The following is a 15,158-nucleotide window of genomic DNA, read 5'->3' on the forward strand; positions in this document are numbered from 1 at the left end:
ATCCCAACCCCGTGGCAACATACGTAGGAGAAATGCGAAATGAAATTGCAAACAGATACCCCGTCGCAGGCCTGCAGTCGACGATTACACCTAAGGTTCTACGGACGCCCGACTCCAAATCGCGACGCCCCTCCCATGAGATGCCCTCGTCAACCTCCGTCCCAACCAACAGAAAGGAGTAAGGAAAGAAACAAACTGAAAAACAGGAAAAAACAATATAAAAAAGAGCCTCCACAGGTCCCGCCGTCAGACAAGCACGCACACCCCAAGGATTCCACCGGACTGCGCCGACTCCAAATCGTGACATCCCCGTTCAAGTTCCCATAAGATGCTCTCTCTCAGTCTCATCCGCCGCCGTCCCCACAACCACGTCCCTTTTTCCTTCTCCCGGCCCCGTGAGAATCAGAAAGGGAAAGTAAGGAAAAGAAAAAATAAGGAAAACCCTCAGATCCGATGGTTCGGCGGGAAAAGATTCTGCTCCATCCTACCCAGCACCATGCGCCCCATCACATCCTGATCGATCTTCCCCGCGTTCTCCCTCATCCAGTCGACCACGATGCGGGGGTCCTGCGGGCCCTGGCGGCCCTCATACGCGCGACACACCCACATGCCTTGGCGCGTGATCGTGCTGCTGCCGTTGCTGCTGTCGGAGGAGCTGGAGTTGGAGTTGGAGGAGTTGGAGACAGTACTAGTTGAAGTAGTAATAGAAGGCGAGGCCTCGCAGGGACGACGCTGGATGACGTCGTGCGGGACGTAGTACCACTGCTCTGCGCCGTTGGGCAGGACGTCGAAGGTTCCGCGCAGCTTGTGCAGGAACTCGTTGGTTGCGGTGGTGTGGGGGAAGAAAGCTACCGACCCGATCGGCCTGTTTTTAAAAAAGAAATGGTCATGTCAGTTTTCTGCATACCTACCTAGGTACTTTTGGAAGGGGTGGGAAGATGATAGGTTAGTACTTACCAATCACGACGACGAAGGGAGATGATATAGTGCGTCTCGTCCTCCGGGTGCGGGTGGGCGATGCTGTGAGGATCAACCAACCCCGGGAAATGCAGAGCGGTCGTCTGTGCCATGAAGCGGCCCTTCAGCCGAGCGGTGAAATTCGTTCGGGCCGGGTAGCGGGAGACGATGAATTCGGCATCCGGATAGAGCATGCCGACGGCGGCGAGAAAGCGGGCGGGGACGAGCAGCGCACGGTCGCTGGCCTCGGGCTGGAAGCGCGGCAGGAGAGAGACGTGCCAGGGGGCGAAGGGCAGGTACGGGTCGGTATCGAAAACGGGCAGAGTCGGCTGCTGGTACATGTTTACGGCCCCGACGGGATGGGGGCGTGTCGTGTCGGTCGACCAGAACGCGGCGGCCGGGTTGACGGCCGGGTTGAACATGTCATACATCGGGACGTCGGGCATGTGAGGGATGGGGAGGCCGTCATCGTCATCGCCATTGTCGTCGCCGTCGCTGCCAGCATCGTCGCCGCCGCCGCCGTCGATGTGGTTGACCAGCGCCGCGACCGCGGAAGTCAACAGCCCGGTATTTTCCTTGTCCGACTCGGGATTGCCATGTTCGGACTCGGTCAGGTTGTCTCCGCCGGTGAGGTCGATGACCGTCTCGTGCTCATCCTGCTCCTCGGTAATATTTAGGGCCCCCAGCGCAATGTTGTCCATGTTGGCTTCTGCGGTGAGAGTTGCCTTGTTCGGGACTTGTCAGCACGGTCACTTAGCACAGTAAATTGATGAAAGCAAAAAATCAATGAGAAGTGGGATAGAGGAAAGTGTCAAGTTGCCAGTCATGACTTACATCAGCCTGGTCGTCAGCGTCGTCTTGATTAAGCTCATCCTGTCCCTCCTAAGTAACCGACTCCTGGTTAGCTTTGGTCTGTTCGCTCCTCATCTTCCAATTTTGGATGGTGGTTACCGACCTGGAGAAGTTGCGGATCTATGTCGAGGTCGTCCGAGTGGATGCTAATCCACTGGTCGACCTCCGCGCTGTCCATGTTGTGATGGGACATGGCTAGTATTTTTTCTTCGGGGTTGGGGGAGGGTGAGCTAGGTCGAACAGCGGCGACACGCGGTTGGGTCGGTTCTGAGTTTGAGTGGCCGGGCCAGAGAAAGGGTCTGGGAGGGAAGAGGAAGCGTAACCAGGGAACGGGTTTGCTAGAGAAGAGGAGTAACCGAACTGCTGCTGGCTTGCACCGGCAGGGAACGAAACGTTCTGCTGCTGTGCAAAGTTGGCTGGAGGATAAAGGCCAGCCTGGGTCGCGCGGTGGGGAGAAGAATAAACCCCAGGGTGAATCGTGGGGTTGGTAAAATAGACGCCGGTCGGTCCGGCGAATTGTGCGGCAGAATAACCACCCGCGTTGTACGCGGGTCGGTTCACAGTGTTCGACGCGTTCCCAGCACTGAACGCGTTCGCGCCGGGCGCTCCTGTGGGAGGGGGCGCGCCCGTGTTATCGATTGCCACGATGGGCAAAGCCGCGCGATGAGCCCCCATATGCTGGGGGTGAGTTGGGGCAAAACCAAAGTTCTGCCCAGCCGAAACGATGCCCGAGGGCATATACGCCGCCGAGGCGGCCACACCAGCCGGACGAGGCGCCGGCACGCCACCCTCGGCAAGTAGCCGAGGGTCAATCACCGACAGCGGAACAAATGGGAGGGGGCCGGTCGGCCCAGCAACCACAACAACACCGGAGGGGCCAAAGGGAGAGACCAGGGCCGGCGGAGCCATGCTGCCTGGCGCGGGCGGGGCGGAAGTCGTCGTCGGCGGCGGCAGCCGCACAAACACCGGCGCGTTGCCCCAAACCCAGGGGACGGGCCGGACAGGGTCGGCAGCGGAGGGCGCGGGGGGGAGTCGGGGGACCAGATGTCCCATGCCAGGGACAACGGGGGGCCGGTAAACGCCCGCAGGGGCCGGCGATGTCGACGCCGGGGCGGGGGCAGGGGCTAGGGATCGGAGCACATCAGCTTCAACCTCTATATCACTGGACTAGAAAAACCGATAGGTTCGAGAGACTAGAACACTGATATGTTCGAGAGGTGGGCCATGGCCGTCTATGATGATATGCAACGAGGGGTTCAACATACCAACTCCGGCCGACTCCTCGCCCCGGCTCCTCTCCTCGCGGGCCTGGCGGGCGGTCCGGGCTCTCTCATACATCTCGCGGCGGCGGCTGCGAGATTCGGCGGTCGGCGTCGGCGTCGGAGGGCTCTGGTCGTGGTGCTCCCACGACCGGCCGCACTCCTCGCCGGAGTCGCTGTCGTCGGCCGCACGCAGCGGCGAGCTCGGGTACGCGCCGTGGTCCTCCATGGCGCGGGAAGTGTTGATGGCTGCAACGGGGTCAGCGGACAAGGGACAGAGGAGTTTGAAGGGAGATTGGGGGGAGGGGGGTCGGGGGTGGCTTACTTCGGACGAATCTCTCAAGGAACTTCCTTGAGAAAAGGAAGAGAAATTTGTGAAAGGTCGGTAGGAGGGAAGGGAGAAGTTTATGCTTTTTCGATTTGATTGTGCAGATTTTCACAAGGCGGGTCCCGCGGCCCTAGCCCTCGGCGATGTCATACTGCGGAGAGGGCCGTGGCATGGGGTTACTGGCACCGTCGAGAACCTCGCCGGCGAGGTGGGGGAAGGTGCTTCGGAAGCGGCGCGAGGACGGCACCCGCCCCGATCCGCACCCCTTGCCTCCGCAGCAGCTTCGGATCAAAAGTATCGCGGAGGCGCCACGGGTGATCGGGAACATCCTAACTACGCGGGCCCTTTGGCGGCCTGCACTTCCCCCTCCCCATCCCCATCTGAACCTCCAACCTCCTGACCAAGAACCTCCATTAAGGAAGGCAAGCTGAACGCCGCGGGTGTATCTACAAACCGTCCTCCCCTGGCTTGTACCCCTGGCCAAGCGGATGCCCTTTGTCCTATCCCGCTGGCTCACACCGATCCTTTGGCAATTACACCACACTGGGTGCGTCCCCCGGCACCGCACCCATCCACGCTGCCACCGCCTCAGCCTCGTCCGAGGTATCCACCGGTACATCGGCCGGGAAGACACCGATAGGCAACAGATCGCACAGGACGAAGCCTCCTTTTCGCACATGCCAACCAACGATCTTCACCCCGCAGCGTGCCACTGATTGTGGCCTATGTTCTCCAACTAGTTTGGCAGAGCTCAAGTTGTCTTCCCTACTCCTTGCATATATGACTAGGCCTAGGGTTGAACGAGTTGCCGCTCTCTCCTGCCGCCAACCAAATACGAATGGGATGCCGAGGGACAAGTGGACGAGAATGAGAGGACGACTGCACTTGCAAGATCCCTCATCCGTTGTAGAGGTCCGGATGTTACTAGCAGCGATGAAGCAGAGTTGCTGGCACTGGGGCAGTTTTCACGGGAGTTCGTTGGCACAACGACGTTAACATAGCCTCGTGAGAATTTGTTTGCGGGGCGTTGCTTTGTTTACTCCATTCAGGAGCTCTTTTGCGCACATATTTGCGGTCGAACACGCCAACATGTGAAATACACTATGCCGTCCATAGCGCATCAGACTAACACATGCCGTCTGGAGTAGTTTGGACAGATATATTCCGTCCGAAGATGCCACCATTCAAATACTCTGCTGCCCGGATTCACTCCAATGCTGCCATACTTGCGATTGTATAGAAGGGCTCAGGTGCTACGAAAGGTCTGACGCCGGTAGTCCAAACAGACTGGGAATGGAGAACCCGAACAGCCTGAAATAGCATCATCTTATAAACGCCTCCTTGAAGGTGTGCAGAGATATATGATCATGGACCAGGTGATGGAATGGGAGATCCTGCCAGCATTTCCGGTCCGAGGTTGCCCTCGAACCAAGAAGGCAGTACCTTGCACAAGGAGAAGAGCCATGAAATTCCGTAGAGTCAGTTGCAGATGTTCCGCCCTTCCACCATTCACCCAATCATGATAATGATGCACCGTCTGGGAAATTCTGAAAGCAAGAGAAGCGGGAATAAGTCACGACTACCCGTAGTTCGTTAAGGATCGGGTACAATACCTCACCTGGACGCACACCGAAAGCGAGTCGTGTTCGTCTATACCTTCTAGCCTAACTAAGGGAGGACTTGCCATAGTATCAAAGAAGGCTATAGCGGACCTTTGGGGGATGTCTGTGCTTTGCCGGCCACGACTGCTGTTTTAGCATCTACCAGGCCTCTGATGATCTCGTTGTAAAGCGTCACATGTACCCAGGCGGCAGCTGTTCTGAGTGGACCTGCCGATTTTGCGCACTACTGAGGACTAAGGTTCAGGTCGGTTCAATGGAAATGAGCCAGATGCGATTCTCTGTCCTTGTGTCACTCCCAGCGCAAATGTGCTGAAAACCTGCGTAGGATTTCAAGCTTGCCTGGTCTGAAAGGAAGTCACGTTGCCTTGGAACTAAGGGTGTCAATTTCCCATCCATCTTGTACATGCTAATTAAAAGACATATAACTAGTCTGGTCTTCACCTTGGCATTGAAAGTCTTACAACAAGCACTTGATGACCCGGGTAATGACCGGTCGTACTGCATCATCTCTCTTGCGCCAATTCTCGACCGCTCTTGTTGGTAAGGACTACTGGGGGTTATGCATGTGCTTTCAGAGGTTACCTTAGTTATTTCTTTTCATGCGTTGCTTCTGTCTATCTCTGCATTATACCCAAGGTAATCCTTGAGAAACTTGGTGGGCAACAACCGATTCTGCGTGATACAAGGAAGGCCATTGCAAAAGAGTACATCAACGTGATCGATGCCAAAGCCACAAAGTCAGCACCAAACAGAAAGGAGGCGTATGCAGAGGAGGCATGGGAGGTGATTGGACCCAAACTGCTTGGATAGATCAGAACAGCCAAGTGTCACGTCCTCTCCTCTACAAGGCAATACATACACATGGACTCATATTGTAAATACCATATACCACATGTGACAGACACGAAATTATAGAGAACATACCATATGAGTGTGACAGCCCGAAGTTATCTGGACAGAAGCAGTTCCATTGCGGAAGCCATCGACAAACAGCGACCGCGAGCTACTGGATAGCTTCACTGAAATTCCAGTTTACCGTACATGACATCTATTCATAATGCAAATGCAACGCAACGTGCATCAAACGGGACGACCATGGGTTGCCGTCCCATCCCCGGCAAGCTCATCTATGGCTGATCCGCCTGTAAAGTCAAGTCGTCGGAGCTTCTTCCTCGCGAACCAGTGCTCAACGGTCCCCATTCACGCTCAGCCCCCAATGCATGCAAAGTAACCCGAGAAAGGGATCGCCAAGAGAGATACTAATCAAGGCCCTTTACCACCCACTCCGAGCACCACAACATAGACAACGAGCCCAAATGTCTATATCTTGCTCTTCACCCATCCCCGTCCGTCGAGTCATTTCTCGACAGGGATATGGTCCTCGACCGCACTCAGCGCGGCGAGGTTGACCTCGCCCATGCTGAGAACACCACCACTGCTGGTTCCCGTGCCACTACCCCCGACTCCAGCAAGGAGCGCCACACACTCAATGACGTCCTCAGGGTCGAGCAGGTGCCAGCGGGCGAGCGTCACCTTGGTGCTCGCTCCTACCGTAACAGTGAAGCAGTCCTCCGGCTTGATCTGTGCCGGGCCATCCTGGCCATGGCGGTCTGACGGCGCGCACAGCCCGTTGAGGGCGCGGAACATGTCCTCGTCGGTGAAGTCGTCGCCCATGCAGAGGACGAACCCGACGTCTCCCGCGGAGTCGTTGACCAGACGCTTGGAGATTTCGCCCTTGTTGATGAACGTAGGGCGCACTTCAAGGTTGGCCTTGCCGGCCATGACCTCGACGTCCCACTTACGGCCAACCGTTGTCTCAAGCTCCTTATGACACTCTTGGGACATGTGGAGGCCTTGCTCGGGGTCGGCGAGGCGGTAGTGCCAGGTCAGTGCACAGCGCTTTTGCTCAATGAAGGAGCCTGAAAGCGAATCCCGTCAGCTAGTGTCAAACATACAAACCAGAGAGTGGGGAACAGAGAGGAGTGGGGATCTTACCTGGCACTTTATCCGTGTACTTCTGGAAAACATCCAGGACCTCCTTCTGCCAGCCCATATCGAACTTCTCTGCCAGGTTCTCCCACTCGGTCGAGCCAGGATGTCTCATAAAGCTTCCATGCTCGGCACTGAAGCCCAGCTCGGAGATGTGGCCGAGGTGCTGGGTCAAGAACTCCTGGTCGCGACCCGAGATGATCCAGACCGCATTCCGGTGGTCTGCAGCGAGCGCCTTCAGGCTGGTAATCACACGCTCCGAGGGGATCGCGGCGCTGGGCTCTCGGACAATTGGGGTCAGCGTGCCGTCGTAATCAAACATGAACAGCCGCTTCTGCGCAGTGCGGTACTTCCGGAGCATCGCCGACCGGTCGAGGAGCGGGGTGGCGGTAACATTCTTCCTGTTGCCGAGCACAGTGACCAGACGGCGCAGGAAGCCGGCGATCCAGTACTGCACGTTTTTGCTAGTAACATGCGCGAGCAGGTTCTGTTCCATCGCCTGGCGTTTGTCCTCGGGCATCGTGAGGGCGTTGTTGATTTGCTCGGCGACACCGGTCAAATCCCACGGGTTGATGTGAATGGCGTCCTTGAGCGAGCCAGCAGTGCCGCTGAACTCGGACAGAATGAGAGGACCAGCCGACTGACGCTGGCAGATGACGTATTCAAGCGACGTGGTATTCATCCCGTCCCTCACCGATGTGATGAGGCCGACATCGGCTGCCCGCAGTAGCGCGAAGTACTCCTCTTGGCTGATGTACTGCGGGAAGTGCTGGACAGGCGAGAAGCCAATCGAACCGTACGACCCGTTAATCTTCATGACCAACTCGTTGACGCGGCTCGAGATCTTATTCTCGGGGTCCTCCTTTTCCTCTTCGATGTTGGTCGGTGAAGTGACCTGGATCAGCACCACTTTGTCCCGCCACTCCGGATACATCTCCAGGAAGCGCTCGAACGCCATCAGCTTCTGCGCAACCCCACGTACGCTATCGAGACGATCACGACCGACAATAAGCTTCTTGCCGGCGTACATGGCCTTCAGCGCCTTGTACTTTTCATTGACCGAGTCCGTCCACGCCAGGCTAGCAACCTTAGTAGCGTCGATGCCAATCGGGAAAACGCCGACTTCTACGCGAGAGCCATATGCATCGACACCGGAGCTGTCTGAAGGGAAGCCCAGGATGCGGGTGCAGCAGCTAGAGAAATGCCGTGAGTAGCTGTAGCTCTGGAAGCCTACTAGGTTCGCGCCCAGCACGCCTTCCAGGACTTCCTTGCGCCGCGGCAGACACCGGAGAAATTCGCTGCTCGGGAAGGGAGAGTGCAGGAAGAAGGCGATGTACATATGGGGAGCACGCTGACGCAGCATGCTCGGCAGCAGCATCAGGTTGTAATCGTGGACGATGACGATATCGCCGGGCTTGTAGACCTCGAGGATCTTGTTGGCGAACTTCTGGTTCATGCGGAAGTAATCGGCCCACTGCACCCGCTCCGCACGCCCATCAGCCGGCTCGTGCTGCTTGTAGTGAAATAGCGTGTAAAGGTCGTGCTCAGCATAACGCCTCCATCTGGCCTGGTCCTTTAGCCGAATGCCAGGTTCTTCATTTGCTTCAGTATCGTCGGCCAGCCAAACTGGGATTGTCTTGATCCTGTCATTATGAGAGAGCTGGTGTTCTAGGCGCTGCATATCCTCCTTCGGAATCCACAGGCCGTCTGTCACCGCCGGCGGAGGCGGCAAGGCCTTGTCGCCATCGAGGGGCACCGGTTTCGAAAGCGCATTGAGCGAGCCCAGATGCACCGTCGTGTTGGGAGCAGCGTTCGGCGCGGTGCTGTCCGAGGGACTCTCGATCTCCCCGGTCCAAGCGACTACAGTATGGTTCCAGGGGGACTCATCGGACGAGAGGTACGAAAAGGAGTCGAAAAGGGCCGACTGCCCACGACGCGGAGCTAATTCCTACAGGGAAACAATGACATCAGCCCCACCATCCAGAGCTTGGCAAGCTGTTCGCAATCAAGGAGGGGCAGATGCGACTCTGAGATTGCGGGAAATTCACGATCGAAAGGGTAGAGAAAAAAAGGCGACGTACCCAGTCAGAGCCTTTATGGTATTTGAGAGAGTGCGGGAGGTTGAATGTCGCCGAAATGATGTTTCCAGTGAGCGACAGGTCGGGGCTGATTGCTCTAATATCGGACATCGATTCCTTGGTCGGAGCGCCCAGGGCCACAACGCTGACTCGGCGCATGAAATCGGATCCCTCTTTCGCTCCGGCGATGACCTTGTTCTCGAATGACTGACCCTCGCGCTTCGTCGCGTCCGGGGCCGGCGACGCAGCAATCGCACGATCGACATCGCGCCGCGAGAAGTAATCGCCGGTCTGCGCAGTTCCTCTAGTGGCCCCGGACTCGTCGCTTGGCTCCGATTCGTAGGTTTCGCGGGTGATGCCCGGCGTCACGGGCACTCCAATGACAGAAGGGCGGAGGTGCGGCGGCAGTGCGGACTCGGCGCGGTCCGGAAGAGCGGGTCGCGATGAGTTGTTCTCGGCGCTGGGCTCGGCGCTCTGCTCGGCGCGGGCCGCCTGGTGAGCGCCGTCCGGTGCGCCTCCTTGCTGGACCATGGCGGCAACAGGCAATGAATGTCCCGTGAGTGGTCGGTAACGTGAGGTCAATTGAGATGGTCACCAAGGCGGGACGGAGCGGATCGCCAGATAAATAAAAGGAGCAGGTCCAGAATCCACGAACAACGTCAGCGGGGCAGCGAGCAGTGGAGACGGCCTGGCCAAACTTGCCAACCTTGGCAAACTTCGTCAAAAACTATGACGAGCGGCACGCGGCACAACGCTCCGTTGCAGCAGCGGGGCACAATCTGTTGCTGGCAGAGCCGGGCGCTAATAAACACCGCTCAAATTTCCGCTTTACTGTTCCCTCTCGGGTGCTTCGCAAGTTTCAGTTGTTACTCTGCTTCCTGCAGAAATCAGTTCGCGCCCGGTTATTCGCGACTTCGGTCCATGATTGGGTGACGCGTTCATCGCGGGGCACCGACTTGCCTTGAATTAAGAGGAGGGGCAGTCAGAGTGGCGGGGTAGGCGGGCAGTTCCGTCTCTACTGTGCAACCAACAATGCCAACCTGTGTAAGATGGCATCTCACCGTTGGGTACGCGATTTGCTTCATGTGTTCGCTCTCTTCAAGGCCCTCTACGATCCGGATTTGCAGTCCTAACAAGAAGCTCAAAGACCAATCATGCTCACATGGTGAGTAACAACTGTGTATCACCCTTCCATGTTCAGGTACTACCCTAAGGGACAGTTTAGCCAAGGCTAGGTCACTCGCGAGGTTGAGGCTTTGAACTTCACCGCTCTATGCCCCTTTTGATGTCTCCTTGTCATGAGGGATTCACTGTGTATTACTTAGAGCATTCAAATAAACCGATGTGACCAGCTCCAACTGATTTCCTGCCTCGTCAACAGGCCCCTGTGCTCTTATTGCAAACGACATCTCGAAGGCTCCAGAGAGCGAAAGTGGAGCACGGGCTCAGGATGGCCAGGGGTTCGTTCGTCCAGATCAAATTCAGGATGTCGGGGAGATCTCCCCGGGCCAACGACACCAATCCCATCCGTCAACACTAACAGCGTCAAAAATCTGATTGCGCCATTTTCTGTATACCTTCGCTTCTCGTTTGTCTCGCACCTGTTCCCGGCATGCCGCAGTTGAACCGCCGGCAAATTAGGCCGCATTCTCCAACGATTCAGCTCGCTGCCGCTGCACCTTAAGAGGCCTTTCACATGGCCAGTTCCAGCTACCTGACTGGCTTCACCACGCCATGTAACCCTGAGCCACCCCCTATTGTAGGTAGCCGCAGCATGATGTGATGGCAATTTTCTCGGCCCTTTGCTCATCGGTGGTACATCTCTACGTTAATCGCACTTGATAAGATGATCCAAGTGACTGTAACAGTCCGCAACAGGCAGTGCAGAATCACGCATGGTTTTCGAGTAGCCGACCGTTAATAAGTCCGGCCGAGGTAGTGATGCAAGCAATGTGTTTTGATTGACCGCCGACGTGAAGCTACGTACTTGAAGCAACGCATGCTATGCGATAATCATCGCCATCGTAAGACAAGGCAGCACGCAGCTAAAACCCGGACCTTGTGCTTCAAACCGATATTCCCAGCCCAGACGGCATATTGGCTGGTTAGATAGCTTAGGCGTTCTACCGCCCCCGGACGCTAATGGTATAATCAATCAATCAAAACCAGCCCTTAGAAGTCACCATTTCCAGGCGGACTCCCCGCACTCTCGCACACCCTCGCACACTCAACCACGCACATCGACTTGCCCTCCTGGGTGTAGAATCCCACTACTTGGAGCCCTGCGGCAACAGCAATGGCCTCGAACATCTCTTTGTTGCGGAGCTTCCCACGCAGATTCAGCATGGTCAAGTCAACAAGACGATTGCCCAGCTCCGGGACATCGAGGAATCTGTCTTCGATGACGATGACTCTTGCCTTGGGGTTGTCAACAGGAAGGGCTTCTGCCAATTGTTTCAGGATATGCGTGGCAAGCTCATCTGAGTAGTTGAGGAGGACGCTTTTGAGGATGTATACCAAAGCCCCTAGAGAAAGGTCAGCACACAGCTTCCTGGCGACGGCAAAGGATTATCCACTCACCTTTCACAGGCTGCTCGAGATGGAAATCATGCTCCTGGAGCACTGCACCTTCTAGGCCAATCGAGCACTTCGCGTCCTCAAGAGCCTCCCGTCGGTCTTGCAGCACGCACTGCCCCGGGTTGAGCCCCCTGATTTCCCTGATCAGGTCTATCACCAGCTGCCCCTGTCCGCCCCCGACGTCAACCACCACGGGCACGAAATGGCCCATCTGTTGAGCCAGTTTCTCAGCCTCTACCCCAACCCAGGAGAAATCATACAGCGCTCCCCGACCGCAAAGAGGCGTTCTGGGCCACACCTTTTCCTTGTGCTTCATGCCCCGCCCGAAGGTACTTGCGTAGTCCGGATCCATCGCCATGATCTCCCACGGCGAGTGCATAGGTAGGCCCCAGGCAAAGGAGAATGGGGTTGGATTCTGCATGAGGGGCTCACGGCGGCCGTACTGGCGGAAGTACCAGGGCCAGTTGGAATAGGGCCTCATGCCGTTGCCAACGGCAATGAAGGTCAGGGTGGAGATGCCGTTGTCCGTCCGGTAGAGCGGAGAGATGCGCGAGTGGCGGACCGTGTTGGGGCCCTGGCCGGGGAGGAGCTTCCCAGTTGAGAGGAGGAGAGCGGTGAATCGAGCTAGGTTGTTGATGTCGTTAGTATGGCGGTTGGATGGTTATCGCGGGGAAAAGGCATCGGGATTTTGTGCGGTGGAAAGGCAAACGTACCAACGAGAGACCCTTGGGCATCGACGGCGCGAGCGAGGTCGGCAATCGAGATCTCTCCTTCGAGGGGGATATAGTCGAAGGCCTTCCAGTCAATGAAGGTGTGCGATGCCCCGACATCGGCAAGCTGGGATTTAGTTAGTGTCCGTGGTGACGGATGAAGGACAAGTGACGAGGGACTGACCACAATCCAGTCAGATTTTACAACATCAAGCGCGGGCGCCGTCTCGAAGGCGATCTTCTTCGCCTGATGCGCGATCTTCCGCCGGAGGCCCTCCTCCTCGATGGCTAAGTCCCGCTTCGTCTTGCCCGGATGAGGACCCTCCAAATGCCTGGCCAACAATTTGGCATTCCTAAGCAGGGATTCGGCGGCCTCGATCAATTTGGATGCTTCCATTGACTTAATTGTGAATACCGTGAAGTAACAATGTATTCGAGTCGGTTGAAGATGAAGGATGGGGCCTCTGCACGAAAGAAAAGCGAAGGAGATCAGAACAGGATGCATGAAGGTAATGTAGTTCCAGATCTAGGGAAGGTGGGAGACTTGAATCTTGAAGGTACGACGGACTGCTGAGCTTCCAAGAACTTCGAGGGCAACCAGCTGGGTCTTGGTCCTCTTGGAACTTCATTCTTACGACCACCTTACCGACCACAAATTCCATCACTTCATGGCCTTCGTTTTCTATCTCTAGAAGATGTGCCATGCCCGGTCGGTCTTTATCCATTCTATTCTTCCAGCGCGGGAAGTCGAAGGACCGTGGGGAAACCGTTGATTTCCGAACAACCAGCGGTCCTTCCAGAGGACCAAAAGCTGTCGATAACGCAATGGTAGCTGTGAATGACGGACACCATTCAGAACAATGAGAGGGCTCTATCATGGCTTTCACGGAAGACTCTGCCGCAACGGGCGAGATTATCGGGGCTCAGGTGTAATGCTTGACCGAGCCCGTGGAACTCATTGGGAATTCCCTCCCGTAAAGCCATTTCTTTATGTTTCATTCTATATCTTCTCGCAGATCCAAAACACGTGCAAGTCACCAGGGGATTTAGAAATGGAAGGTATTTCTCTAAGTTGGTGATGGTGTTGACGTTGATACAGCCGTGGTGGCTTTGTGGGGTGGCATGACGTCAACATCTCACTGGACCATGCTTTCATTAGGAAGCTTTGCTCCTGTCCAACCAGCAGCTGACTCGGAATGCGCATCATCGCGAATAGAAGAGATGAGATGCCAAGGTATTAAAGCAGCCTACCTTCCATAGAGACCGACTTCAACACAATCATCCGCTCTGCTACACGTTTTTACGACACAACCTGATGCTCCTCCTCCGCTCGCGACCCTGCCTTTCATCACTCAGTAGGCGCTGCCTTCCGAATCCCACTCTCTATTCTCGAGCTCTCACCACTTCACCTGTCGTCAGAAAAATGATCGAAGATAAGGACGGCAACAAACAAAGCGATGGAAATGAACCGCATCAGTACCAAGCTGGCTCAACAACACACCGCCCGGAAGACGAATGGAAAACCAGGCCACCGTATCGGATCCATGACAAGGCTGAAAATTTCGATGTAAAATGGAAGGGCAAATGCCACTGCGGCGCGGTGCAGTATGAGCTGAGCCGGGAGAAACCACTGTCATCCAAGTATTGCCACTGCACAACCTGCCAGCGGATGCACGGGGTAAGCAAGCCCCCTCAAACCACAGCCATACTAGGCCTAGTACCCTGTTTGCGTTTGATGCTAACGTGGGTCCAAGGCTCCGTTCCAATGGGCAGCCATCTTCCACAAGACCGACATCAACTTCACCAAAGGCCATCATGACCTGGGATGGTACGACCCCACCGCCAAGTCGACGACACACCACCTGCCGTGCAAGGTGCAGTGTGCCTACTGTCGGACCCCGATCATGGACGAAGGCCGCAACATGATCCTGCTATTCCCCACGCTCATCGATGAGATCAACACGAGCAAGGGGAGGGAGGCGTTCAAGGCGCAATGTCACATGTTCTATCCGCAGCGGGTAGTGGACGTCAAGGACGGGCTGCCAAAGTTCAAGGGGCTGGCTGATGAGAGTCCGCTGGTGGACGAGGAGACGGGGGAGGAGATTCCAGGGAGTCAGCCGAAGAAGAAGGATGAGGAGGGCAAGTGAGGATTGGAAACTTCGCCAGGATGACTGTAAGATCGAACGAACGACAAACGACAGGAAGCCAAGCAATCAAGAAAAGATGAGAAAGCAAGAATACCAAAAGAATCATCAATGCATCCTCCAAGCAATGGGGCCCTGGACAGAAAGCTTAACCAGACGGGTGGTCAAATCATGGTCGTCCGTCAGCAAGTTCGCAAAGGGCCAGGCAACTTCCACCATTATATCGCGGTAATGGTGGAGAATACCAGCGAACTGCAGGTTGTCTTTGCTGGTTGTGTTGGCCCATGAGTGTTCTGATTTGGATATAGTTACTATGTGACATGATATAAACTTGGGGAGGGTGAACGGAATAGGTAAGAGGATCAAAACAAATGAAGTGCTGGAGCCTTTTTGAAGCCCATTCCACCCACTGGGGGTGACAGATGAGGGTCGGGAGCACTGAACTCCTTCCATGAAATGGCGCCATAAAGCACTGGGAAAGTAGGGGAGCAAGTTTGGGACATTCGACGTACAGAAATGCTTAAAGTACTGTATACAATGCATACATACAGTATGAACTCCGGTCAACCTAAGGTACATACCAAGGAAGCCGCTAAGCCAGAAGGACCGATAAGTCCCTCCGGGGTCTGGGGAGAACAGGGA

The 15,158-nt window shown here is 55.9% G+C and overlaps 4 protein-coding genes across 4 annotated transcripts; 1 reads left to right on the forward strand and 3 right to left on the reverse strand.

Moving 5' to 3' along the window:
- Positions 1-444: 444 nt before the first annotated feature.
- Positions 445-3,297, reverse strand: B0T15DRAFT_495550 (uncharacterized protein; the record flags this gene model as incomplete). The annotated part of the gene is made up of 6 exons (XM_062867108.1): positions 445-865; positions 958-1,682; positions 1,792-1,839; positions 1,913-1,979; positions 2,051-2,933; positions 3,075-3,297. The coding sequence occupies 6 exons, from the start codon at positions 3,295-3,297 to the stop codon at positions 445-447; spliced, it is 2,367 nt and encodes a 788-aa protein (XP_062718762.1).
- A 3,077-nt stretch (positions 3,298-6,374) lies between these two features.
- Positions 6,375-9,616, reverse strand: B0T15DRAFT_495551 (putative trehalose-6-phosphate synthase/trehalose phosphatase; the record flags this gene model as incomplete). The annotated part of the gene is made up of 3 exons (XM_062867109.1): positions 6,375-6,937; positions 7,014-8,955; positions 9,089-9,616. 3 exons carry the CDS (start codon positions 9,614-9,616, stop codon positions 6,375-6,377), a joined length of 3,033 nt encoding a protein of 1,010 aa, XP_062718763.1.
- Positions 9,617-11,257: 1,641 nt separating this feature from the next.
- Positions 11,258-12,769, reverse strand: B0T15DRAFT_401424 (S-adenosyl-L-methionine-dependent methyltransferase; the record flags this gene model as incomplete). Its single annotated transcript, XM_062865107.1, has 3 exons — positions 11,258-11,610; positions 11,666-12,286; positions 12,376-12,769. 3 exons carry the CDS (start codon positions 12,767-12,769, stop codon positions 11,258-11,260), a joined length of 1,368 nt encoding a protein of 455 aa, XP_062718764.1.
- A 1,026-nt stretch (positions 12,770-13,795) lies between these two features.
- On the forward strand, positions 13,796-14,519 carry B0T15DRAFT_513205 (Mss4-like protein; the record flags this gene model as incomplete). The annotated part of the gene is made up of 2 exons (XM_062868027.1): positions 13,796-14,050; positions 14,127-14,519. The coding sequence occupies 2 exons, from the start codon at positions 13,796-13,798 to the stop codon at positions 14,517-14,519; spliced, it is 648 nt and encodes a 215-aa protein (XP_062718765.1).
- Between the last annotated feature and the right edge of the window lie 639 nt (positions 14,520-15,158).

The sequence above is a fragment of the Chaetomium strumarium genome (assembly GCF_033439665.1).
Source record: "Chaetomium strumarium strain CBS 333.67 chromosome Unknown B0T15scaffold_6, whole genome shotgun sequence".
Taxonomy (NCBI): domain Eukaryota; kingdom Fungi; phylum Ascomycota; class Sordariomycetes; order Sordariales; family Chaetomiaceae; genus Chaetomium; species Chaetomium strumarium.